The sequence below is a fragment of the Diuraphis noxia genome, unplaced genomic scaffold, assembly GCF_037042655.1.
Source record: "Diuraphis noxia isolate RWA-SAM2 unplaced genomic scaffold, SU_Dnox_SAM2 contig0001, whole genome shotgun sequence".
NCBI lineage: Eukaryota > Metazoa > Arthropoda > Insecta > Hemiptera > Aphididae > Diuraphis > Diuraphis noxia.
The window spans coordinates 96,399,029-96,426,888 of record NW_028301711.1 but is presented as its reverse complement, the minus strand read 5'-3'; the positions used below and the strand labels follow the sequence as shown (position 1 = coordinate 96,426,888).

Here is a 27,860-nt window from a genome sequence, read left to right as displayed (position 1 = left end):
GTTACCTACATGATACCATGATACGTAACCTAACCTATACTGTGTACAGGGACGTCATTTGGGAGACACCAAAGTGTGTCTTCTCGCAATTTTTTTTTGTAAAACGCCACCTTTGAGGCAACAAAAATTAAATAAAATCGTCAATGTGTAATAAATCTGATATAATTAATATTTCATGTTTTTTTTTACTTTTAAAATACATTTTTATTGTGGTTCTATTATTCAACAACTAAGCGTAGTAGCCAACTACTATGTATCAAGTGAAAATCGATAATAGTAATAAATATTTGCAGGATTTTAAAAATCGTGAACTAGCTATACATGGTTAAAGTATGCGTTTATGGTAGGACCCAGATAAGACTTACACATAGCTTCCGTTATATTATGGCGTAGGCAGTAGGTATCTAGGTGTATGTTATATACATGGTACAGCAGTGATAGTAGGTATAATATATGTAGGTAATATTATAATATATTAATATGATATACAGCACTGCATCGGTCACATTCGAGGCTCGTATTTACGGAAATTTGATTCATGGAATATAATATTAAATGGTTCAATTTTTATTTTGAATTTTTGTGGAATTTAATGATTTACGATCATTTTCAGTATATTTAGTGTATATTACTAATTTTTATACTTTTTTTTTATACATAATAATATATTAACTTTTTCTTGATGACATCTCTTTTTTCAAACATGCGCCAATCATATCTTGGAAATCGAAAGAAGTTTTTCAACCTACAAAACTATATTGACAGATAATCTCAGATATTTTTTGTTTAAAAATAATTATCACATTTTAATTGTTTAGTGTGTCAGTTTATTGTTGAAGTATTTATATGTATAACCATAGACGTGTCCAGACCTTTGACACAAAGGGTGCAACCTAGTGCGCAGCGCATCTGAGTCGTCGGATTCCAAACGGCTCCCGTCCAAAAAGGTCTAACGAACAGGTAAATTCCGAAACGGCTCCCGTCCAAAATAAATGTTCAAATAGATATAAATGTATAATTGTAAACTGTACAATAATTATTGGACATATGCACGCCTGTCTTCCAAAACAGCATACACAATACCGTTGATGTTATTACACTCCTCGTAATTCTGTTGTTGTATAGTGTAAAGGTAATCCCATTTGGGTCAAAGTTAGTGGAATGGTGGCGGATGATTCAGTCAGTGGGATTTGCTTCAGAATTCAGAGACAAAGATTCTCGAATCGAAAGAGCGTTGAAATATTTATTTGGCCTTCCTTACTTACCATCGTCAGACGTCTTAGATTGTTTTACAGATGATTTAATGGCTATATCAAACCCATAGATGATAAAATAGACAAAGTTTTCGACTATATTTTTGAAAATTACATAACTTCAGATAGTTGTTTCCCTCCTAAAATGTGGGCTGAGTGTTCATCTGCTCTTTCTTTGACCTCAAATGGATGTGAAGCGTTCCACAGTAAATTCAACAAAGAATTCAATACTACACACCCAAATATTTTTAAGGTTATTGACATATTAATCTGAGTTAGGACCCGAGTGCTATTAGAGGCTAATCATAGGTAGTGTACTAGTTGGGTCCCAGATTTTTACTAGGTACTATACTAGTAGGGTCTGGGATTTTTACAGGTACTATACTAGTTGGGAGCGGGATTTTCACAGGTACAACAAGACTTCTGAAAAATAATATTGAACGATAGAGATGTATTATTAGATCATGCAAGTCATTTTTTAAATATAATATATATATTCGTATAGTTTTGCAACATTTAGAGTAAACAAATTTTGATTGGATAAAAACTAACGGTGTGTAAAAAAAATTAAATAAATAAATAATTAATAATAACAGTATAAAAAAATTATAATTCCAGATGGTAACTTCCGTCAATATATTGTCATAGTTGGATTGGAAGTTCTTTGAGCTATTTAACTGTGTCTTTGATGAGATTATGTAAATCAATTAGGGTACCTTCAAATGCATATAGCTCACACTCATCAACTATGTGTTTCATCGTTTGTTTTTCAGCGCCACATTCACAATTTTCAGTGTCTTTATATTCCATATTTTTTTTAGGCCAACAGCACATCTTCCCTGGTCTGTGCGGAATCTATTTAATATTGCCCATTTTCTTCTAGGTAATTTGAAACAGTCAGTTTTTAGAGGTATTGCAAAGCATACCTGCAAAGCAAGACCCACCCACCTATATTAGGTTGAGCGACTGACCCTCAATTTTTTCCCACTCATCTATCTACAATTTTAACAACTAAGAGTTATAAGTACATTTAAAGATTGCCAGCAGGACCGTGTTAAGAGGGATAGTAGAGTATATAAACTGATAGCATAGTAGGCCAAAGCTCCTCCCCCCCCCCGGAAATTACTCAATTGTTAGCGTTTAGGTTTATAGTTCATCCTAATTCGTAATATTAGCTATGATGATAAATAAAATAATTTATAACTTTCATAAATTAAAATGATTTTAGCCAGTGTGTTTCGTAGGCTTATTACACCCACCCACCATTAATAGGTATTGCAACTGCAATACCTGGACATAGGGATTGGCGCCACTGCCTATAGTTTTTTTTTCTAGTAACATCCGCTTACCTTACATTTTTAATATCTAACGGAAAATACCGTAATTATATGTACTTATTATAGAATAAAATATATATATTTATACATACGAGTACTTTACGGTGTATCTAACCCGATTAAATATATACAACTAGATAGTTATACGAGTAGTAAGTACAGTAGCCAGTAGCCAGTAGGGTCTATAATCCGAACACTGCAGGCTAATCCGAACGGGCTTGAGAATTATCTTATCGTCATAATATATACATATGTATATATTTATAAATAAAATTTTCCGGTAATAACATTTTTCAATTATATGGGACAAGGCATACCAAATTACCAATCCATGATGGGAACCAATGTACAAAAAAAATTCAATATTTTAAATAGTAAAGTTATTAATTATACTCATAGTTATATTAATGTTTTAATATATTCATTGTTTTTTGAAATTACGAGTTAATATACGATTATATACGAAATATACGATTTACAGCAATACGTACGGAATAAATTAAAATTCCTATATTCACTAGTTTTATTTTTATTATTTTATACAAATTAGACTATACATTTTAGTTTTAATTAGTATACAATTATTATTAATTTATATATAATTTATATATTATAAAGTATAATATGTAGGACTGTAATTTTAAAAATACATTTACAAATTACAAGGGCGGGATAAACAGTAGCCGGCGGGATTAATATGTAAATAATATTAACAGTAGCCGGCGGAATTAATAGCCAGCGGAATCGATATGTAGATATTTTAAACAGTAGCCGGCGGAATCGATATACGCCCACTAAATGTATTACTAAATATACATTCATTCTAAACACTAATAAGTATATTAATGATGTACATAACATTTTATGAAGTATAACTTTTTTGGAAGTTTGCATAATTGCCGTATAACGTCCAACGATATGTTATGTATTATATATGCACTATATACACGATATATTATACTGTACTGTTCCTAAACATTAAGTTAGGTTAACGTAAGTGTTTCATTTGTGCGAATTTAAAAATAATTTATACCGTAATTAAGGTGAATTTCGGTAAATCATTTGAGTGAATAAAACATGTGTGAACGAATGTTTTTTATTTTTATTTTTATAATAAGTGTAAAATATAACATTGTGGCGTAGTTGTGCACTGCACGCAACCATTCTGAGTACTATGTATATTCTTATAACAAGCGCGTATGCCGAATAACACTAATAATATTATTATTTTCGTATTATTTCTAATTTTAAAATAGTTAATCACAGTAATAATATATTTTATCTAAATGTATAATAAAACTAGTTTCCTGAAACTGTGCATTCGCTTGAAGAGAGACGCACTGTACTGAACCTCTGAAACGGTGATTAGTTATTGTTATCACTGTCTAGCTTATCATACTTCCATGCTTGGTATATGTATATTATTATGTATTGTATACATGTTAAGTTAAATATTGTAAGAATAATTTGTATGGATTATCTTTATGTAATCAAATTAAGAACAAGTGATGAATAAACAGCGTGTTAAATAATATATTCATTATAAAGTATAAAAATACAATATATTATCTGATTTATCCTGTATGTGCGTCGATGTATTATCAATTGGGCATTGGCTATTTCTGCTGAACGATTTGTCACACACCTCGTACGCGTACGGTTTTTAACCAGTGTGTGTGAGTCGATGTACTGTGAAGTAACTACATTGGCTGAATGATTTGTCACACACATCGCACACATACGGTTTTTCGTCAGTGTGTGTACGGCGATGTATTGTCAAATCATTGCTCTTACTGAATGACTTGTCACACACATCGCACCCATACGGTTTTTCACCAGCGTGTGTACGGCGATGTACTGTCAAGTAACTACATTGGCTGAATAATTTGTCACACACATCGCACACATACGGTTTTTCACCAGTGTGTGTGAGTCGATGTCTTGTCAAGGTGCTACATTGTCTGAATGATTTGTCACAGAAATCGCACGCGTATGGTTTTTTACCAGTGTGTGTGAGTCGATGTCTTGTCAAATTACCACATTTGCGAATGATTTGTCACACACATCGCACACTTACGGTTTTTCGCCAGTGTGTATACGTCGATGTACTGTCAACTCGCTATATTGGCTGAATGATTTGTCACACACATCGCACTCGTACAGTTTTTCACCAGGGTGTATGCGTCGATAAATTTTCAAATCACCATTTGGGTTGAACGATTTGTCCAGGGATTGCATTGGTAATTCTTCTTATTCATTTTTTGGTCGGAGTGATGGGAGGCTACTTCTATTTGTACACAATTTATTTAATATTTATTTGTTTTTTCGTAAATCGATTTGGTAGCTATATAATTTTTTGCTTATGAGTTATGATCGATTAGACTTTATTGACCACACCAGATTTTCAAGCCAGTATCCGATGTAGTATTTTTATGTAGTATGTTCAAGATTTAGGGCAATTTCATTTTTTGAACGAATTGTCACCAATATTAAAGTAATTAAAAAAATATTATTAAATATAAATCAATACAAATGAAAATGAGGTGAAGGCTGTATACAGGGCGATTCTTTTAAGAGGGTACACTAATTATCTCGAAAAGTATTTACTTTTTTCAAAATATTTTTTTACATGGTTTCAAGTTGTTAAAAAACCAACGTTTTTATTAAAAAATTTATTTTTAAATATTTTTTATCCTTATCATTTTTTAAGTTTTTTACTTTTTTGAATTACAACATAGAGTTTTAATTCCATATTCCAAAGCAGAATATTTTTCTTAATATTTTGGTTCATAAAAATCGAATTTAGGACGAGTAGTTTATGAGTTATATGTATTTAAAGTTTAAACAAGCGGAGTAGTGGACAAACATTTTGCGGGGTAAATGAAATAAATAAATAAATAACCCCGTACCACTCCACTCTGCCAATCTAAACTTTAAATACTTATAACTCAAAAAACGTTGGTTTTTAAACATCTTGAAACCATGTAAAAAAATATTTTGAAAAAAGTAAATACTCTTCGAGATAATTAGTGTACCCACTTAAAAGAATCACTCTGTATATATTGTACTATATGCATAGCATTTAATACATCCTCTGAACTTAGTAATTTTAACAGTGGTTGCACTAATTTCAAAAATATATATTCTGCTATTGAATCTCATGAAAATAGTAAAGGTCACTCATTAGCTGTCGAAGCATATTTATTAGCAATAAACCAAAATAACATAGAATTTGTAGTAAGTAGGGATATAATGAACATCAGAAAAAAACAAATTATAGAAAGAGTCCATGTTATCAAACAAGTGTTTGAAATAATTAAATTTATTGGAAAACAAAATGTATTCTATCATCTATCAAGGTACTAATGAAGGCTTATATGATCTTGAAGACCTAAATATTAATAATGGGAACTTCTTGGAGCATTTAAAAATTTACTGCAGAACGCGATACTATTTAAAAAAAATATTTAACTGAAGCAATTCAACGTAGCAAAAAACGTAGAGAAAATGTTGAATCTAATTCTAAAGGAAGAGGCTCTTTAATAACATTATTATCAAAGACTACAGTGAATAAAGTAATAGAAGCTGTAGTAGTAACTATGCGGAAAATAATGAAAAATTAATTAGGTGATCGGCAATTTAGTATTCAGGTATGTTTAACATTTAACAATATCTAAAACAAACAATTTATAATTATTTAATTTAAATTATAGGTGGACAGCACCAGTGGCGCTGAAATCAGTTATTGCAAAGCAAGACCCACCCACCTACATTAAGCCGGATTCCCACGACTGGTGTATTTGGCCAATATTTGGCACTGGTGGTTACTTGCCATGCCGTCGGATCGCCATACTTGTACAATTATTTGTCACTGGTGTCGTTCCCGGCGATTGTCGGTAAATGTGACACAAGTCAAAGGAACGGCCAATATACTTGTACTATTGATCCCACGACCGGTTCGTATAACAGCCAGCAATGGGAACAGACTACAGTGTACTTGGCTACTTGCACTAGTGCTCCGGTATTGGCGTACTTGTCAAGTACGCCAGACGTGTGAGCACCATATTCGTGCACTGGTCAAATGTACAATTATTGGCGTATTTGGCAAGTACACCAGTCGTGGGAATCCGGCTTTAGGTTGAGCGACTGACCCTCAATTTTTTCCCACTCATCTATCTACAATTTTAACAACTAAGAGTTATAAGTACATTTAAAGATTGCCAGCAGGGCCGTGTTAAGAGGGATAGTAGAGTATATAAACAGATAGCATAGTAGGCCGAAGTTCCTCCCCCCTCCCCGGAAATTACTCAACTGTTAGCGTCTAGGTTTATAGTTCATCCTAATTCGTAATGTTAGCTATGATGATAAATAAAATAATTTATAACTTTCATAAATTAAAATAATTTTAGCCAGTGTGTTTCGTAGGCTTATTGCACCCACCCACCATTCATAGGTATTGCAACTGCAATACCTGGACATAGGGATCGGCGCCACTGATTTGAAGCCCGGAATCTGAGTTCCTGATACCTTTATTAGGTTTTTGTATACTACAGTCCCCCTTTCCCATGAAGAATGCCATTTTTCCATGATCGTCTTATTTTCCGACTGTGATTCCTCAACAGCCATCCAAAATGAGGTTCTTGACTTGGGGCGAGTTCTTGGAGGATTTTATAGGACAGAGTTTATTGATAAATTTTGGTTATTTTTGTACTTATTCCACTCATTTTTTAGAAATTCTTCACGTCTTAGTGGATGAGGTGGGATATTCGATAGTATTGGGATAAGTGTAGGCTTAAGTGTGCTGCTTATTATGCGCATGGTTGTATATAGCTGCGTGTTTATTTTCATGTCATGTTTGCTTTGAGTCTATACTGGCAGTATTCTGCAGCTGAGTACACTAATGAAAGTGCAGCTATTCTTAACGTTTCTGCTCCAGCTCCTCTCAGAACTCCCCTCCAACAACAATCAATTTATTAATCAAAATTTGACACATAATTATAATTTTGATTCTGAAAAAATATTAAATAGGCAGATATTAAATAATAATTTAAAGAGAATACGTCATGATGTGAAAAACCATCTAAATTATTACATTCCAAATTAAAAAACAATGATATAAATACATTAACACGTTACGATTATACACTTATTAAAAAATACTCATCACGCGAGAAAAAATATTCTACCAAACATTCCACAAAGTTATAATGAGACTCACAAAATATTGAATGATTAAAATATAAAAACCAACAAATAATAAGATATTTATTAGTTAATGATAATCAATATAACATAGTTATTTTTGGTACAGTTGAAAATTTAAATATTTATGTAACAACAACACATTTTACGTAAATGACACATCCAAAAATATTTATGCAAAGGTTTACAATACATAATGATCACTACATTCCACTTATTTTTTTCTGCTCCCAAATAAACAAAAATACATTTATACTCAAACTTTTCGGATGCTATGTAATGAATGCGAAAAACTTAATTTGAAATTTTTACCTCAAATAATTTATGTAGACTTTGAAGAGGCTATTCATAATTCTATTTTATCAGTATGGCCGGAAATAAATATTAAAGGGCGTAGATTCCATTTAGGACATAGCTGGTGGCTGAAAATTCAAAATTTGGGATTAACAAGTGAGTATAAATGTGACTTTGAATATAGTAAATATCTTAAATATTTTTATGGTTTCCTATTTCTACATCCAGAAGGGTTGGAGAATTGTTGTACCGAAGATATAATGAGTATCCAACTGAACGACAGTAGAATTCGAGAATTCACTGATTATGTTTTTGATAATTATTTTAATGAAAAATCGAAATTTCCACCAACAATTTGATCAGTATTAAATGCATCAACAATGTGAACCACAAATTCCTGCGAATCATTCCATTCTCATTTTAATTCTAATTTTTACACACCACAATCAAATATTTATCAGTTCCTAGAAATTTAAAAAAAACGTACAAATTGATACTTATATTAAAATAAGATGTATAGAAGTAATGAAAAAAGAAACTGCATTTTACTAAAAGAAAAATGTATTGCTGACATTTAAAATAAAAAAATTGCAGGAATAATAAATCAATTCAACTTCTAAAAATTAATGTCTACATTTTTACCAACACAAAAGTGATTTTTATAAAGTTCTAATAATTTATATTTTAATGAAAAATAAACTAAAAACAAAACTGTTAAAACATTTTTAACCATACCTGTGGTCTAAATACGAGTAGATCATAGACAGTCCTAAATCTGTTAAAAAGGGAAGGAAAATGTTAGTATAGTGTTGACGCGTGTAGTATTTACCAAAAAATATTCAAGAACTATTGTTGTACCTAAAATAGTTCAGGACCCTACTAATATAGTTACTGTAAAAATTCGGAACCCAACTCAAATGCAGCCCTGGTTTGTACCCTTAGAAAACTTACATAACTTTTAATAATTTACCAATGTGTAATAGGAAATCAAAATCATTTGAAAACGATTCCAGTTGTTTTAAACATTTATCCAATGATTTAGCCTGGTCCAATATGACAAAAGATATGTTATTTTAAAATGTTCTTCTTCATTTTCAATAAATTCATCATCAGCTTCATAATCAAATAATTTCTTTTTTCCTAAGTCGACATTCTATGAAAGCTGATACTGTGTCAACTAAATATGCTAATTCTTTTGATTTGATTTTAGTTGATTTATAATTATTTTCTCTATAATTTTTAAAAATATTCAAGAAGACCTAAACATCAATTTAGTTGAAACATATATCCATGATAAGATTCTGTAGACTTTTACTTACGATATTCGTTTCCACCAAAAAACGTAATAGACGACGGTAGACAATAATAATATTAAAACTAATCCTGATGATATACTAGATAGACACACAGTACCTAACTAATACGGCTATACTATAAAAAAAAAACTACATTTTATACAATAAAAACTTACTTCTGTGATATGTAGAAATCATCGTTGAAAAAATACAAGAACATGCAAAGCGGACTGCAGTCAAACATTCAAATGTCGAGCATAATATTAGAATTATATACCTACCTAATCAAATTTTAAGAATATATCGCTTTTGCCCCTCCTGTAATAGAGAAAACAATAACTATAAAGATAATAAATATTTATATTATTATTTATGTTATATTCCTACAATATTACTCGGCGGGTATTCTCAAAATATTACTATTTCTCCGTATCGATAACGATTTACTTTGTACTAATAAGGCTAATTTTAGATACCGTTTTCCAAATAACTGGTAATAGAAATAATACTACATAACGTGCAGTATAAAATAATAAATTTATAGATTTATAATTTGTTACTAAAGTTATGTAAATATATTTCACAGTATTTAGATGATAATTAAAAATCTCGGAGTCTTTTAACAAGCGCGGGGCCCTGGACATATCCCATTTGTCCTCCCCTAGCGCCTCAGGGTAAGGATTGAAAATTTAAAAATCAATAGGTATTCAGTTTTTACAGTAACCAAAATATATATAAATACCTACAGTTTTTTGTTTTAATCATTTTAACTTAAAATTTGGATGAAATAAGATATTTAAATAATGAAAACAAACTGTTTTAGTAATTTTGTTATAATTTAAACATATAATTCATGAATACTACAGCTTATTATTATATTTTATACAAATATATATTATATGATATTTTCTGATTTTCAAATGCAATTTGTTTAGCAAAAATAATTTAACCTATTGCAGTAAAATAAATTACTTTAATCACAATACGAATATCCTTATTAGCAGGGCTCGGGACTTACAGCACTTAAAATCATTAAAATAAGCGCTTAAAAAGGCTCTTAAAAACATCATTATAAGCACTCAAATAAGCATTTAAAATGTTGAAGTTTTGCAGAAATATTTATCAAAAAACATAAAACTAAAAAATCAAACAAAATTAAAATAAATCTTTACCTATCTTTATATAATAAATTAAACTTCGATACTTTAAGGATTTTATGGATTTTCCAAGGGATTTTCTGGAAAATGAAATGTAAACGATATTTATAATAGTTGAAAACATTATGAAAACGTAGAGGTACTGGTCAAATAAGCAAAAATAATCAGAAAAATTGGAAATAAGCATTTTTTTTTGAAAAATCGCTAAAACAAGCGAAAAAAAGTACTTTCAAACTTCATAATTAAACGCATTATAACATGACATACACTTCCATAGCACTATGCTACATTTTAAGTCAATCCATAAAAATAAGCAAATGCTTTAAGTCTCGAGTCCTGCTTATTAATATTATAAGCCGACTATTCACTTCCCTCAGATCTAATAATATTTTATGCACATTCAAACTATAATATATTTTCAATATTTTAAAAAGATTTTAAAGTAATTCTTTAATTGTTTAATTTTTAATCTTTTTAAAAATAAACAAATCCTAGATGTTCAGTATGATATTATAGTTTGTTTATACATGATCCTGGATAATCAAACGAGTGAAAACCAAAATAAATAAATATTTTACCCGCAATAATCGAAGTAATAAAATAGGTAGGTAACTAATAAGTAATAAGTGTTAGTATCGTAAGTAACAATATTATCATTTAACTTTAATTATTGATATACATTAAATAATATTATTAAATACAAAATGTTATTTTACTAAAATTAATTAAGTTGTTTCGAGTTGATTATTATTAAATGTGATACAACAGAAGCAGCTCCATATTACAAAAACAAAACAATTTTTAAATATGAGTTAAGTCTGACAGTTAATAAAATTGTTATAAATTAGTACAAACTATTATTACTATGTCACTATGTGTGCTAAAATTTAAATTGAATCTAACATTTGAATGTGTATACTGTATATTATATACCACCGCACCGTGGCTAGAAGTTCCCCTTATATTTATATAAATATATAATACTCCACTTAACACTGATTAGTGGCAAGTACCTTTAGTAGTCCTTCAAAAACTAATATTATAAATTATATATTTATATTCATATACATAGTACAACATATAGATGGTAACTAAGATAATTTGATAGTCTATGCCAGTGGTTCACAACTTGTATGCCACGATCATGGTTAAAGAATTTGTGAAGTTGCGGAAAATATAGAGTTGAAAGTATTTTATTTTTGTTTAAACAATGAAAGTATAAATAATTATAAATTTCAAGTTATATATTTTTATAAAATTGTCTCGTTTTTAAGTTTTTTAAAATCTAGTTTTAGTAATAATTTATCATATTTTGAAGTGAAATGTAATATCATTTACGAAGCTTAAAAAATAAATAATTATTGTTGCAGGGTGCTTACCTCAAGATTTTTAGATTTTGTCCAAGGATACAGCTGTGGTTCGTTCAAGCTTAATAATCAATGGTGCACACATTATAGCGATGATTTCGTTCTATACCTATTTCCTGATATCAACATAATATATTTAGACGTGTTTTAGATTCTGAGCGCAGCGAGGAATGTATTGGTTTTACAATGATGTTTATTTCTTTTTCTTTTTTATTGTGTAAACACTTTTCCTCCTTCTCAACTTGCTCAAAAGTATCAAATGTCGCATCTTTTCTGAAAAGTAATGTTCTTGAGCTGATACTTTAAACAGGTCATTTTTCGATTTTCGAAACGGCACTCGAAATAAAAGCGGTTAAAGGGGAAAAAACATACAATTACACGATCTTATAATATTAAATATGTAATTACGGAAGATGCTTTTTTTTTTTTTTTTTGAAATTATAACAATATAATTTATATAGTATAACATATCCTAGATTGATAAACCGTCTCCACTCACAATGGTTTTTCGTATACAATGATATTACATCATTGAATTCAAATTTAATACCATCCATTACAGTAACCCACTTGTAATCTACTGCATAGGCGCCAGGTTTTGTAAATGCCAATGGGGGCCGAATTTTCTACATATTAGCCTTAACTTTTGCTCTTCAAAATAATTTAAATATGTGGTTAAAGAGTAGAGACGCGGGAAGTGGACTACTTATATCTATATTTTTAATTGTATCCTCTTAAATTTTAAATCAGGGGAACACTCAAAATTTTTCATTAATAACGGTTCCCCTCAAATTTTTAGTCACTTAAAGTCCTAGTTTAAACTAATTCAAATATGTAAAATATGATAAAATATGATAAAATAAATACTACCTGTAGTATAACACAAAATAAATTAAAAATATTTATTTACTTTAATTTATTTAACATTTACAATGTTCTCGAATCTCGGATATATTATTCTGTAAACATGATTTGGGAAATTCAAATCTCAATCTTTTCAATGGGGGCTGAGCCCTGACTCCATCTTTTCAATGGGGGCTGCGGCCCCCGAGCCCCCATGTAGTCGGCGCCTATGATCTACTGTAATGCTGAGCGACATCCACTTACTCGCTTTTTTAAAAAGTATTAGGTATTATTTGGTTGCTTTAAACAATTAAATTGTGAGCTTTTAAATATTATCGTTCCATATTCCGGTGAATAATAAAATATGATGATTTGGCTGTTGTCCATGGATAATATTTATTTTTATTATCTAAATTATAAGATTTTTTAAATTAATCTAATACATTGTTTTTATTGTTTAATATAACAATAAAAAAAAATATGATTGGCTGAGTTCTCTATAAAAGCGCCTGCCGTGTTTGAGCGATTATTATAGGCACAATACAATATAATAATATATAAATGATGAATAATTAGTTATAAAATTTAAAATCAAATATTATTTTGTAGGTAGGTACTAACCTAAGCTATATTATATATCAACCAAAACGTAATAATTTATTATACCTAGCACGAATTTCTTTCAGTATTGCGAGAACTTTAGAAACATAAACTCGTAGGTAGGTAGCGTTAGTGTTAGTTGTTATTACGTGTAATAATCTCAAATATAGATTTTAAAAATAAATTATGTATTTTGATTGAAAATGCTAATTTTAGTAAATATTTAACCACTTGAAAAACGCATTTGTTATTTACAATATTACAATGTGGTACCTACAATAGAATGAGCCTGTGTCATAACTATGCATACAAATTAATTGGGATGCCTAAAATTCTTACATACATATAGACCGTGTAGGTAGGTGTTGCTAAGTATATTTATAAATAAACGCCATGTGAGCGGCCTATATTATGTAATAATTTTTAATATAGTTCAGAAGCCAACTGGAGAAATTAAGTAGCAATGTAAGAAGGGTTGGGCTTCATGGAGGTTTAATTATAGATCTGTATTTCTCACCAAATAGTATACAATAGTTATTTTAAAACCGTTCTGCGGCGTCTACAGTTCGTTTACTTGTGTCTTTGGAACACATCAAAACCAAATGACAAAAACACTGTGATATAATAGTAGGAACTATCATATGCCTATCATACGCGAAATACTGTATTTTAACTAATATAGTTGTACCTGAAATCTTGTTTTTTCTCTATGTTAGTAAATCACATTTAAACATTTTATAATAGTCAAAAGAATTTAATAACTTTGTAAACAAATTGTTTTTTACGTATAAAATAGGTTCAACAAAACGGAGTGCTAAAATGGTAGTATTCAATGCAGAATATATTCCAGAATACAAATGGATAATGCTCGAGGTAAAGTATACTAAATTCATAATGTTTATTTAAACATATTTTTGTGTTAGAAATACATTTTTGTGTTGTTTAAAATGAAAATATTTTTTTTTAATTAAATAAATACTTTAAAACAAAACAAAAATGGAATTTGTAAAATAAAATCCATTTAAATAGGTAGCTGGCTAATTTATTAATTAATTTATAACTGATGTATTATATTTTAAATTATTATAATATACTGAATATACCTATATCTAGGTATTCATTAAAATGTATTTTATGTGTTTTAAAAATATATTTTTGAGCCTTAATAGGAACAAAAAAAAAATATTGAATATTGTATATTTTTAGGCATACTTAATTACGTATAACATTCAATTATATCATGTATGACAATGACATAATAATGAGGTGTGCATTTTTTGTACCAACTATCACTTTTTGTAATATTAAAAATGCTTAGATTTTTAGAATGGTTTCTAGTACGTAGAAAATTTGATTCAATTTTCAACTCTTACATTTTTTCTGGTAGAAAAGTTTCTAGTGTATATAGGTATTCATTGAGTAGATACCTAAAAAGTCACTGCATTGAACTGTTAAATTTGAACTCCATGATAAATCATTTGCAAATAAAAAACAATTGTGAGCAACAGTGTGCGGTCTGTCAACTCGTGTATGTATATTACCGTAATATGTGCTAAGTAGGAATAGGTACCCACCTAATATTTATATTTTACAATATATTTGCTACCTACATTACTTAGCTACTAATATGTATTTTAAGGCCAGGAATATTTGGTAAATTTTATTAAATTTTATTGATATAAGGTTTATCTATATGTATAAGTTTTTACTAAATATTTATGTTATTTTTATGTAAATTATTGTGTTTCTATGGTTGGCATCACTTTAAGATTAAGTGACTATATTATGTTGTTTTCAGCAAAATGTCATAATTGCTAAATGTTGTATAAAATAATTTTGCAACATAAAACTGTTTTCATTATTATAAATTGATCACTGTTTATATATTTGTTGCTCATCTATTATAATTAGTCTTTATTATTTTGATTTTAATGATATACAATATTTTTTCATAATAAAACTCCTAGTTAACTTAAAATTTAATATACAGTAGAAGCCGCTTATTAATTTTATGAATTCTTTTGAACCAATGTGAAATTATCAATCAACTGATTGTTTCTAATAGACAATTGATTTTTACTAGTAATTGGCTAGCTCATTCCTAAACAAAACCACTATTTTATCAATTATCCGTGTTCCTAATAAGCGGTTTCTACTGTATTTGTATTCAAATTAAAAATTTATAGTGTTGGAACTATTTTATTAATTTAATTAATAATCTTTATATCATTATTGTATGATTAATTTTTAATATAGTTAAAAATATAGATAACACATTAGTTAATAATTTGTTTTGTGTAATTTGTTTTACAGTCAAATTCAAATAGTAACAGCGCTACAAGTAAAGAAATAAGCAATTTAAAATGTAAATCCCAAAATAATGTAAGACTTAAATTTTTCATAAATTAAAACAAATATTTTATCACCAAATAAAATTATTTATTTTTTCAGATTTTAAATCAGTGTCGTCGTAATAATATTGAAACCGATTTTCTATCAATATTTGACTTAATAAACTTAATAGAAAAAATGGTAATATTACTTAAATTATAGATATGTTTTAGTGTTTTCCTTAATTTATATTAATTATTTTATTTTTTATTTCAGATAAAATATAATTACAAATATTATGAGAGAATTGAAAAGAGAAAACAAAAACAAATTATTGAATTACAAGGACTAACTATGTTTTTAGAAGATATTTGTAATGATCTAAAAGATTTTTAGAATTTTAACTCATAGTAATTTAAAATAATTAATACAGATTTCATAAGGTGATCAATGTTATGTTAAGCACTTTAAATCTGTAGTCACTATGTACATTAATTTTGAGTCATTATAATTATCTCAGAACTAATGATTTATACATTCACATTTGTTATTAATTCTTCCCCGTTTTTATAAATAACTGATTTACTACTATGTTCAAATTATATTTCTAACTCTAATTTATAAATCTTAAGAGGACGTTATATCCGTATGTATTGTCTCCAACTCTCACTGTCTTACAATTGCGTAACATAGCAACTTTTACGCTCAGCAGATCATATTTAACTCCGCGAGTTTAAAATTTAGAGTGAATTGGCCTCTTATAAAAATTGAAGGTAACATTATTATCGAGGAATTCTCATAGGCTTTTAATTATATTTTAATTTTAAAGTAAGTTATGAGTATTTTAAGATATACAAACAATTTACAATTTTAAAATACTCACAACTCGCTTTAAAATTAAAAAATAATAAAAAGCCTATGAGGTTGTCTAAATAATAATATTTTGTTTAAATTCTATAAGAGGTCAATTTACTATAATTTTTAAATTAACAGAGCTAAAAGCGATCTACTGAGCGTAAAATTTGCTATTACACACTTGTAAGACTAAAACAACACATGCGAGTATAACATACTCTTAAGATATTATATTTTATTAATAGTATTAAATTATACATTTTACATGATTAAATTATTCAATTGCCTTAACATATTAACTTTTATTATTATTAATTATTATAATATATTAATATATTAATGTTTAATACTTAATAATACTGATTACATTATTTTATTTTAAAATAAAACATAGACATTTGACTGACTAAAATAGTTCAATACAGCTATTTTGTATAATGTTTAGTTACTTATTCGATTAAATATAATCATACATGATACACAACAGTATAACTTTTGATATTGATATATACTTTTACAAAATTAATATTTAAAAATAATTGTACTATTAGACAGGGGCTTATGCATTTTATGACAAATTGACAACTAATAGTTTTGTGTTTTGTTGGGTTAGTAATTATGCAGTCTCACATTACAGTAATAATTTTAAGCAACACTGTATTTAATTAATAAACCTGAAATCAAGGTCAGGAAGATCAAATTCAAAGTATTTATTGGGCCAAATATATTGAACAATTTATAATGCAAACGCACATAAAAATGCATAAAAAAAAAATGTATACAAATTATTAATTTTATTCATCACAAACAAAAGCAGTACAATTAAATTCATTAAAATGTATTAATTGAATTGTAAAAAAAACATCAAATTTATAACTCACTTTTGATATCTATTATCTGCCACTAACTTTTCTACTAATTCTAATTTTATTGGACGAGGATTATATCTCTTATATTACATAAGAGCTTTTATAACTTAAACATAACAACTGTGATACAAAATAAAAAGTGAATGATATTTTTTTATAAATGTATTAATTGACATTGGTAACTGCAGGTCATAAAAAATACACAACAGGTGAAGCATTTGATATGTATGCGTGTATGAACAACTCATTTCAATGGAAGTACTAACAATAATATAATTCAAACTTTTTCATCTTGTGGCTTCTTTGGGTGTTCACAATATTTTGACGGCTCCCAAATTATTATGAAAAAATTGAAACTACATACGTATAAAATATTATGTTATCTAGAAGATATTACAGTGACTTAAGTACTAGAAATAAAACTTAAAATGGTCGCGTTGTAAGGTGTATCATTTTCATTTCCATAATGATTGCAAATAATAATTATAATAATTAGTATTTGGAAGTTATAGCAACAAAAAAAAAAGCAAAATATGCAAGGAAAAATTATAAAATATGCATGAAAAAATGTGAAATATGCAAAAAAAAATGTATTTATTTATTAAAAGTGTGTTACTTATTTATTAACATACACAAAAAAAATACTAAAAACATATATTTAAAAAAATTGTATTATTTAAAATTAAAACTCTTATGTAAAAAAAAAAATAAAAAATATGGTATGTTACCAGTTGACGTTTGAGATTTTATTGAATTGAAAAAATAGTTAAATAAATGTATTTTCATTATTTTTGAAATACAAAATAAATATGTATTGAATAATTTTGCGTTATTAGCATAGGCGCACATAGGGGGGTGTTTGGGGATGCTTAGCACTCCCAGGTTTAAAATTAGCACCACATAAACTATTTAAAATATTTATTACATAGTCATATCTTTTGAAATATTATTATATAAATCTGTTTATGTATATCAGGATATTTTGAAAATATCAACAGTTAGTTTATCAGCAGAAATGATGGTTTTAATGAATAGTCTACCAGTCAGCTTTATATATGAAGGCATGAAAAATCAATGTTATAAAAGTTTGTTTCCAAATGTCTGTAAGCTATTGGGAATAACAATTCCAATTTCTTCGTCAACGTGTGAACGCTCCTTCTCAGCTATACGTAGATTGAAAAACTGGTTACGCACCAATATGGGCCAAGAAAGATAGAAAGATTTACCAAGCTACCTACGCTTAGCATTGAGAGAGATCTTACCAATCAAATGGAGGGGGAAATTATAATGCAAACATTTGCAATATCAAACAGAAAATTAAATTTTGTCTAACATTAATAATTAATGATTACATGTTATTATTACTTTTAATATAATTACAAAATATTTATTTTTATTTTTAATAAAATTTATAATTATTGCAATGCAATTATTATAATATTAGGGTGGTGTAGTGGGGAGCTTCGCTCCCCACATGTCTGTGTACTATAAATTATTTCAGCACCCCCTAAATTCACACCCTATGTGCGCCTATGGTTATTAGTAGGGAACGGATTTGAATGCAAATTGCATTTTTTTCTGAATGTCCGAAAACATTGGTTTCCAAGCAAAAAGTTCATTTCATACACCAAAGAATTAAAAAATGTAACTTTTATTTTGCATTTTTAAGACTTTAATGCATTTTTAGAGCATTTTTTGAAATTTTTAGTGCATTTTGTGGTTTTTAAGTCATTTTTTCAACATTTTTTCCACATTCATTCTAAAAAAAAATTAAACTACCTACCTAAATATGTATTATGTTACAAAATTACGAAATTATTGTTGACACGTGTAGACACAAAATATATACATACAAGTTACAACAGATTATTACCCACATTAAGATAAAGATAAGAAACGATAAACTATTTATCTAAAGTTAATTAATTAAGGTTGTATTGTATTTAAATATTTTTTATTAGATTTTTCATAATAATGTGTTTTTTTATAAGTTTTAAATACAAAATTTTGTTTTTATTGAATATAAACCCATTTTTAAAGTCTTTTAGGGCATTTTTTGATGTTAAAGCATTTTTTTAAGGCATAAAATTGTATTTTTTAAGGCATTTTTCTTGTTTTTTAGAGCATTTAAATCCGTTCCCTAGTTATTAGCGTTGTTATGTAACACTATTTAAAATAAATTGGTTAAGAATGAAAAAAAATTCATTTTTGTAGAAAATATTAAATATGCGTACAAATATGCGAAAAGTCAATGAAAATCGACGAAATATGCACTTTTTCTCTAAAATTATCAAAATATGCAAAATATGTATATTTAAACTCAACATTGTATAGCTCAGATTTCTAGCTTATTGGTCTGCTATAATTCAACAACATACAGAACAATATGCAACTACTATAACTTCCGAACCCTAATAATAATTATTATTATACAAGACCTATACAATAATATAAAAATTAATAGTCTTAATCTTTTACAAAATGGGAACTATTTAAACACATACAATCATTGAAAAAAATATTTTTAAAGTAGGTATGAAGTAATGTAATATACATAAAAAGAATACACAAGAAAAAATTATAATTTTATAAACAAAAATTTTAGTAATTGAGGTTTGGAATATTATCATTATCATTTGGCATCTTAACTTAAAATAATAAATATTCAAATTTATGTTAATCATTAAAAATATTTTAAAACCTTATGATTTGATAATGTTATAGAATACAGAAACATATGATTCAATTACAATAAAATAAAAACATTGACAATTGATACTAAATAAAATGAGTTAAAGTGACATAAAATACATTTCACCCTTTATATTGTGTATAATGCTTTGATATGGTCTTGTCATACACCATTCATACCACACTTTATACTTGTCACAGCACCGCCAAAAATTAACTTGAATTTCTTCTCCTTTATCAAGTAATATCGGTTTTATTAGAGGAAAGTAAGCAGGAAACCAACTGAACATACCATCACTAAATGATTCTGGAACAATACTAAGACGTACGTCTTTATAAAGTACAGTTTCAAAGTAACCAGCAAATCCATGTAAAACACAATCTTGAGATATATTGAATTTCAAAAACCCATCTCTGTCATTACTCTCTTTTAAATTTTTTTTTGGGTGAACAAATGTAAAAAGGGCTTTTGGTGGAGCTATAGAATAGACATTATTTAGTTGTACTACATAAGGTTTTTGAAAATTACAATTATCATTATTTTTCCTAATGGATGATATTTCTGCATGCAATTTACGTGATTGTATTGGTCCTAAATAAGAAGTATAACTTGAAGGTATACTTATTCCATCTTCTTTTAAATATTTTTGAGCCCCATCTAAACACTCTGGGGATAATTCATTGTCACCAAAAGACCCCAATAGCTCCGATACTAAAATATCACATTTTTCTGATGGGTTCCATAACCGCATGTCTTCATTAATAATAGTAACACGATTTTCCCATTTTTCTTTATTTTTGAATAACAGTGACGGTAAAGCATTTTCATTTTTTTCAATAGCACTTATTTTGACTTTAATATTTGATCCTTTAGCTGCTTCAAGCGTAGCATCTACTAATGGACCACGGCCAGCGCCAACAACATAAACAACAAGTACTCTATCTTCATATTTATCAATTAAAGCTTTTGATATTGCTTTTTGATACTCATAATACTTGATAGGATCTTGCTCAAATGTCTCATAAACATATGACTGTAAATTATGTTTCAATGGTTGTAATGGTGTCTGAAGATAATCTTCAAAGCCACTTATAAAGTCAGAACTGTAAGGGGTTAATGATGAAGTATTTTGGTATAGATGACCTAAATAATTGAATTGTTGTTTAATTCCTAATTGTCCAGATATTACAATTTGACAGCCTATATTGAACATTTTTTTGATAAATTCTTGATGAGGTTTAGATAACACTGGGTAACCTTTTTTATTTGTGATAAATATGTTGGACTGTATTATTAAAGCTGCAACTGGTTCTCCTAACCAACGATCAAGTTCTTCATTACTAGGTAACTCAGCTCCAACTTCTAATGCTAATTTTATTCTATTTACATTTCTTATTGATGATATGAATTTAGTCCATTTTTTCCACGGGTCTGTTTTTAAGTTGACTATTGGTACTAATGCCCAGAACTGTATCAATACAGCAGAATTTATATATACATCAATTTGATTGTCTAGCAATCTAACCAAATTTACGACATCTCCAAGTAGTGGTAACTCAAACATAATACAATATACATTTAAAAATGTAGCCCATGAAATTTCTTGTGCAAAAGATTTTTGATTTTCTAGTCTTGTACTTTCAATTTCTGAATCAACATTAGGTTGAGAAATGTTTGCGACAACACAATGACACCACTTTTGACAAAACTCGGGATTCATAACAGTACTAGAAGGATCTAATACTTTAGAATTAGATTTTAACCTAAGACTTGACACAGATAAGCAAGCAAAAGTGAGTTCCAATTCTCTTACAGTATCCATACATGCCTTGATATTTGTATCTGTGAGAAAATTGAAACCAAAACGCACATCTTTAATTGACATTGTATATTAATTGAATGAAATTTCTGTATTGATTGTTTCAAAACCTGGAAAATAATTACTATATTATATGTATAACGATTATGTAATTCCAGTAAAATATTTGATAAAATTTAAATACTTCATTAATTTTAATAATTAATATGTATCCACTACTAAAATGTCAGAACCGATGCTTTTTTAGTACAAAAAAATGTCTTTCATGAAAAACTCTCATGCCCTGAATAGAATATTCAAATTTATTTTTATTTTTTTCAAAGGAGAACATTTTGTAAGTTGGATCAAATCTCAAATTTCAAATTTTAGTTAACGAAGATTAACTATGCATTTTAATAATGCATAATATTTGTTTTTTTCCAAACATATTTCTCTACCACTATTTAAAGTAAAATGAAAATTCAGGCTTTGATCTGACCTAAAAAATGTATTCTTTCAAATAAAAAAAAATTGACAAATTAATAAGGCATGAGAATTGTCTGTATTAAATAATTCTTTTTGATAGGAATAAAAAGGAAAAATTTTATAATGAAGGTAGCAACTAAAATGTGAAATATCATTTTAAAATGTTATAGAATTGCAGAAAATTGGACAAATTGCTTATATAATATATATATATATATATATATATATATATATATATATATATATATATATCTTTTGTTATTGACAGTTAAGTTACATTTTATAATTTTACTATACGAATATAATATTACTTATTAGTAGAACTAATTTACTAAATAAATGATTATCAATTATCATTATTGTTGATGATGATTGATGACAGTATGGGATATCTAAATACAAATAGCTCTAAATATATAGCTGAGTATGACTAATAAATCCTAGCACTATTTAGCAAAACAAACTTTACCTAGTAATTATCTATAGATCATTGGTAATTCTCACGGGTGAAAATGTTAAGAATTACTAAAATAAGAATATATGCACACGTTATTTAGTAGTCTGAGATAGGTAAATCATGTTGTGGACTTGACACTCATTTATTCTGTAAAAATGTTATTATTTAAATATGCACCTAGGTATACAAAAATTCAACAAGCATAACATTTAACATGTCCAATAATTTTATTTTACGACTCTTGAAGGAATGACTAATTGCACGGTAATCAAAACAAAGTCACTGTTACATTTTTGTCCGATTCTAATAAAATCGGAAATCCACAAGAGCGAGTGTTTGAATAGCGTATCGATAAACTGATTATTATTTTCGACACGTTCAGAGCATCAAAAATCAAAATTGTCAACACGTTGGTCAAAAATGAAATATCGACCACAGCTTTGGTGTAGGAGGGACATAACAACTACAGTATGGGAAGTGTGTTTATGAATTATTATTGTTTGGACGGTAAAACCATAGGATCGAAACCAAATCGAATAATTAATATGATTTATTACCGTGCGGCGGCGACGTCACCGAATACTCACGCTCAAAGTTTGTTCTATTCGCTTCGATTCCGACAGAAAATAGAAATGGTCTTCACGTAAGTGCACTAATGTTAGTACTATGCCTAATATCCTAATGCACTTACTTATTATAAAATAAACAAAAACCAATAGCGCTTATTCAAATTCCAAAACCACGTTTAGGATGATAAAGAGAAGAATAAAAAAGGTTTATCACACACCATGATAACAGTAACGAGTATATGCCCATATATATATATATATATATATATACACAAGGTGTCCCACGGAGATCTGACAAATGAAATACCTAACTTTTGTTTTAATCAATATTTTTTTTTAATTTCTTTTAAATATAATTCATAGGCACATGCACTACATTTTTAGAATACATTTTTTATTTTTTAATACTGAAAATAAAAAAACTTAAAAGTTTTTCGAAATATTCAATATAGCAAATTTGTAAATCTGATTTTCAGAAAAATTTACATGGTAAAAACACCTATTTAAATCAAATGAATGATTTTTTAAAAATCAATATTTTCGTTAAGTAAATTACGATCTAGTTTATGCTAGAAACATTTTAATTTCAAAAACTTTTTTATATGAACATTTTATAGGTTCATGTTAAAATCTAATTAATTTTTTATTGTATCTACCATGTTGTTATAATAATATTAAACTTTATATTATTTGAAATTAAAATGTTTCTAACATAAACTATTATGTTATTCTGTATTTTTATGTGTCCGATAGTGTCAGCCGAGATCTAAAAAATTCACTTAGCCTTGACCCCTTGAACCACATCCAACATAGAGCAGATTAGAGATTAAAACGGAGTAAACGCTCGTCGGGAAGGAAAGGTGTATGCACTATGCCGCAAAAATTAGATGTTAAGAGGCCGTCGTGGTAAAAGTGAAAAACATACAACGCTCAAGAGATGGCGTTGTATTCCGTATCGCCGCCGTCGCGGCTGGCCGTAACCACGACCATCATCTACGGGCCGCGGCGCGTGTGTTATAATCGCGGGAGCGGTACATTATTATATCACGGACTGTCGTTATAGACGTTTCGCGTCAATGTAGTTGACCGTTGCGTAAATTGTCATCCAAGTATTTCTTACTATGTACTAGCGCACGGTACGTGGCTCCCAGTTCACGAGTCACGAGTCGCGACCTATTTATTAATTAAAGCCCCTGCTTACTTAAGAATATTAATCAATAAATAAAGCATACAAATAATAATACACCAAAACTTGATTTGTATTTCTAACCCAATTACTTTTTAAAATACATGTAATAACATGTAGTAACAATAATTTCATTACGATTAAATAGGTTTTTTTAGTAACTGTGTCACGTTTTTTACGTTATTACTTATTAGTGACCTGTAGTACTTATCGTACGATATTTTCATCTCCAATTAGTATAACGTTTTAAATATTTTTGTTAGTATAAAATACATACCTGTTTACTTATTTTATTTTTAAACTTAATATAGGAAGTTGAGTGTTATACATAACATATTATATGAAATAAATAGAATAATACTTTAATTTTTTATATTATTTAATACAATAGCAATTTGCAGTAAAAAAACAATCTGTATACAAACATTACAAACTTATCATGTTCATATGATTTATATAAATATAAATAATGTAGGTACTTACAAATGTAAAGAACACATTTAATTTATGTATAATAATTAATTGAAACATAACATTAATATATATTTAATAATTTATTAAACGGACGAACCCAATTACAATAATTATAATATGAAAACATAAAATAACGATATACAGTATATAATATAGCTGTGGTGAGACTGTGAGAGGTGTTCAATATTATTTAAGTGATTAAATTATTTATGTATAAATTAAAAGAAACAATAGAGATACATATACAAATTTGGATTAGAGACAAATTTTTACTATTGAGAATTTAGATTCATATACAATGGATAACTAACGTATAAATAAGCTTATAAATATGTGATAATATGTACATATTGTACAAATTGTACAATGTACATATTATTATCTATACACAAAGTGCATAATTACCTAAACGTACATAATAATAAAATAAAATATATAATATAACATAATGTACTTAAATATTTTCCGCAATAATAAAAAACCATCGGTGACTAATTAATTTTATTTGTGACCATAAATCGTTACAGATGATTTTTAATTAGCGCGGCAAATTAACATGTAAAATATATTTACAAAAAGTTATATTTTATTATTATGCACGTAGGTAATTATGCCCTTTTTACATACAAAATATTATAATAATATATACATAAAAAAAATAACATAAAAAATATTTTTTATTTTTAGATTCTGAACGAAGTGATGAATGTATTGATTTTACAATGATGTGTGTTTTTTTGTGTGTGTGTACAGCCAAACTAGTCGAAATAATGCTTCGATTTCAAACTTTGGAGGTGGTTTCCGAAAAAAGTGAACATTTTCCAACAGTTTTCAAAAAAATCGATTTTTTTATATGGTTGTCATTCAAAAACTAATCACTGTAAATACTTGAAATTTTCACCAAAAGTTTATGTTAGTGTTATCTATATACAGTTTAATTTTCAAAAATTTTCGAATTTTTTTGAGTTATTTATAGACCACTTAAATTTTCGATTTTTTTGAGAATTTTTTTATGAAGTGTCGGTAAAAAAATGTTGGACGACCAAAAAAACTTGAAAATTTAATACACGGTTCCTTATGAGTTGTTCTTATTGTAGCTAAAAAAAATTAAAAAACGTTAGTCACAATTTTTTTTAATAAGCGTTTATAGTTCAAATTTTTACGAAATATGTCGAAAACGCGAAAATTTGCAAGTAATTTTGAAGTTGAAAAATCATAAAATGTTTTCTGTTTATAACTAAGGATTAAAAATATAACAGTAAGTTTTCCATAAGTTTTTAGTCAAATAGCTATAGAGAAAACTCGAAGCGTCGTTAAAGGAAAAATTTTAAGTGCGTTTGAATTTTAAATTTTTTCGAAATAGCGTAACGATAACGATATATCCTCAAACGATTTCAAACATTTGTTATTATTCAAAAAGTATAAGTCGTAGATACATGAAAATTTTACCAGTTATTTAGATTGGCATTTTCTTTACATGGTTTAATTTTCAAAATATTTTGACTTTTTTGAGGTATTTATAGACAACTGAAATTTTCAATTTTTCTGAAAAAATTTTTTTGAAGTGTTGATAAAATTTTTTTGGCCCTATCAAAATACTTGAAAATTTAATACAAAGTTCCTCATAAGTTATTCTTATAGTGATTAAAAATTTATAAGAATACATAGGCACAATTTTTTTTTATAAGCGTTTATAGTTCAAATTTTTACGAAATCTGTCGAAAATGCGAAAATTTGCGAGTAATTTTGAAACTAAAAAATCATAAAATTTAAACCATATAAAAAAATCGATTTGGTCGTTTTGCGTAAAAATTCCCGTTTTTCTGTCATTTTTTTTTTGTTTTTCTCGATTTTTTTGAGAACTATTAGAAAATGTTTACTTTTGACCTCTATAATGCACCAAGGATCTTCAATTTTACATCGGAAACCACCCCCAAAGTTTGAAATCGAAGCATTATTTCGACTAGTTATGCTGTACACAGACACAAAAAAAAACACACATCATTGTAAAATCAATACATTCATCAATTCGTTCAGAATCTAAAAAAAATGTATATGATGTATGGTTTTATATATAAAAATAAAAATTTATAGTAGATTTCATACAATAAAATGGCTGTAAATTATTAAACTTTACCTAATTGTTTCCCTCGATGAGCATGGTGTTTGATTAACAGCTCCCAAGAAAAAAGGTGCCATATAACAGATTCTATGGCCTCTGGATTGTGACTTAAATATAATTACAATAAAATTGTATTATATAATTAAAAATCATACTAGTACATAGATTAAGTTTAATTATAATTTATTTTTAATTAATATTATAGTTATGGTATTATACATTTGAATAACAACCTAAAAATTATTATACTTAAAACTTTACCTAATTATTTCCTTTGGTGAACATGGTAGTTGATTGTCAGCACCTAAGTAACATGATTCTACAATAGGTTCTGCGATTCTGGATTGGGACTTTGTTAACATAATTTTAGTGAATTGTATTAAATTAATAATAATAATATATAGGTACCTACCTCTTAGTCTTATCACGAATTCCTAGAATATTCATCACTCGAGAACTCAGCGATTTTTTAACTGAAAATTTTTTTGATGCGCAGCGACGAGTTTTTTTGTTGAGTTGATCCATTTTCACGTGAATAAATAATTTAAAAATATATAAACCGTAATAAAAATCTAGCGAAAATGTATTAGTTACTAGTTTACTACTACCAATAATTACTGGCGTGAACAGTTAGACATGCAGGATGTCAATATTTGAATCAATTTATTTCAAT

At 27.7% G+C, this 27,860-nt stretch overlaps 1 protein-coding gene, 1 long non-coding RNA gene and 2 pseudogenes across 5 annotated transcripts; 1 reads left to right on the top strand and 3 right to left on the bottom strand.

Annotated features, from left to right (window-relative positions):
- The window catches only part of LOC107170295 (uncharacterized), a 106,505-nt pseudogene extending 101,677 nt beyond the window's left edge, over positions 1 to 4,828 (bottom strand).
- Positions 4,829 to 13,861: 9,033 nt separating this feature from the next.
- LOC149062573 (uncharacterized) lies at positions 13,862 to 16,946 on the top strand. Its single transcript, XM_089215992.1, has 5 exons — positions 13,862 to 14,059; positions 14,145 to 14,221; positions 15,662 to 15,730; positions 15,800 to 15,880; positions 15,956 to 16,946. The coding sequence occupies exons 2-5, from the start codon at positions 14,168 to 14,170 to the stop codon at positions 16,073 to 16,075; spliced, it is 324 nt and encodes a 107-aa protein (XP_089072118.1). The 5' UTR covers positions 13,862 to 14,059; positions 14,145 to 14,167; the 3' UTR covers positions 16,076 to 16,946.
- A 365-nt stretch (positions 16,947 to 17,311) lies between these two features.
- On the bottom strand, positions 17,312 to 23,608 carry LOC107168703 (protein arginine N-methyltransferase 5 pseudogene; annotated as a pseudogene). 3 transcript variants are annotated; one of them, XR_016189402.1, is made up of 2 exons: positions 23,394 to 23,608; positions 17,312 to 22,024 (listed from the first exon to the last, which is right to left on the bottom strand). The product of XR_016189402.1 is annotated as a protein arginine N-methyltransferase 5 pseudogene, transcript variant X2 (transcript). The 3 variants fall into 3 exon arrangements; XR_016189403.1 differs by having other exon boundaries at positions 17,312 to 22,038; positions 23,424 to 23,608; XR_016189401.1 differs by having other exon boundaries at positions 23,424 to 23,608.
- A 1,929-nt stretch (positions 23,609 to 25,537) lies between these two features.
- Positions 25,538 to 27,833, bottom strand: LOC149062572 (uncharacterized). The gene is made up of 3 exons (XR_016189538.1): positions 27,600 to 27,833; positions 27,449 to 27,537; positions 25,538 to 27,294 (listed from the first exon to the last, which is right to left on the bottom strand). It is a non-coding gene; the product is annotated as an uncharacterized LOC149062572 (long non-coding RNA).
- Positions 27,834 to 27,860: the final 27 nt, after the last annotated feature.

Excerpts from the sequence above, each read along its gene's own strand:
- LOC149062573 (XM_089215992.1), top strand. The coding sequence starts at position 14,168 with ATGGTAGTATTCAATGCAGAATATATTCCAGAATACAAATGGATAATG. Across the intron at positions 14,222-15,661 it reads ACAAATGGATAATGCTCGAG|TCAAATTCAAATAGTAACAG; the intron begins GTAAAGTATACT and ends TTTGTTTTACAG. Across the intron at positions 15,731-15,799 it reads AATGTAAATCCCAAAATAAT|ATTTTAAATCAGTGTCGTCG; the intron begins GTAAGACTTAAA and ends TTATTTTTTCAG.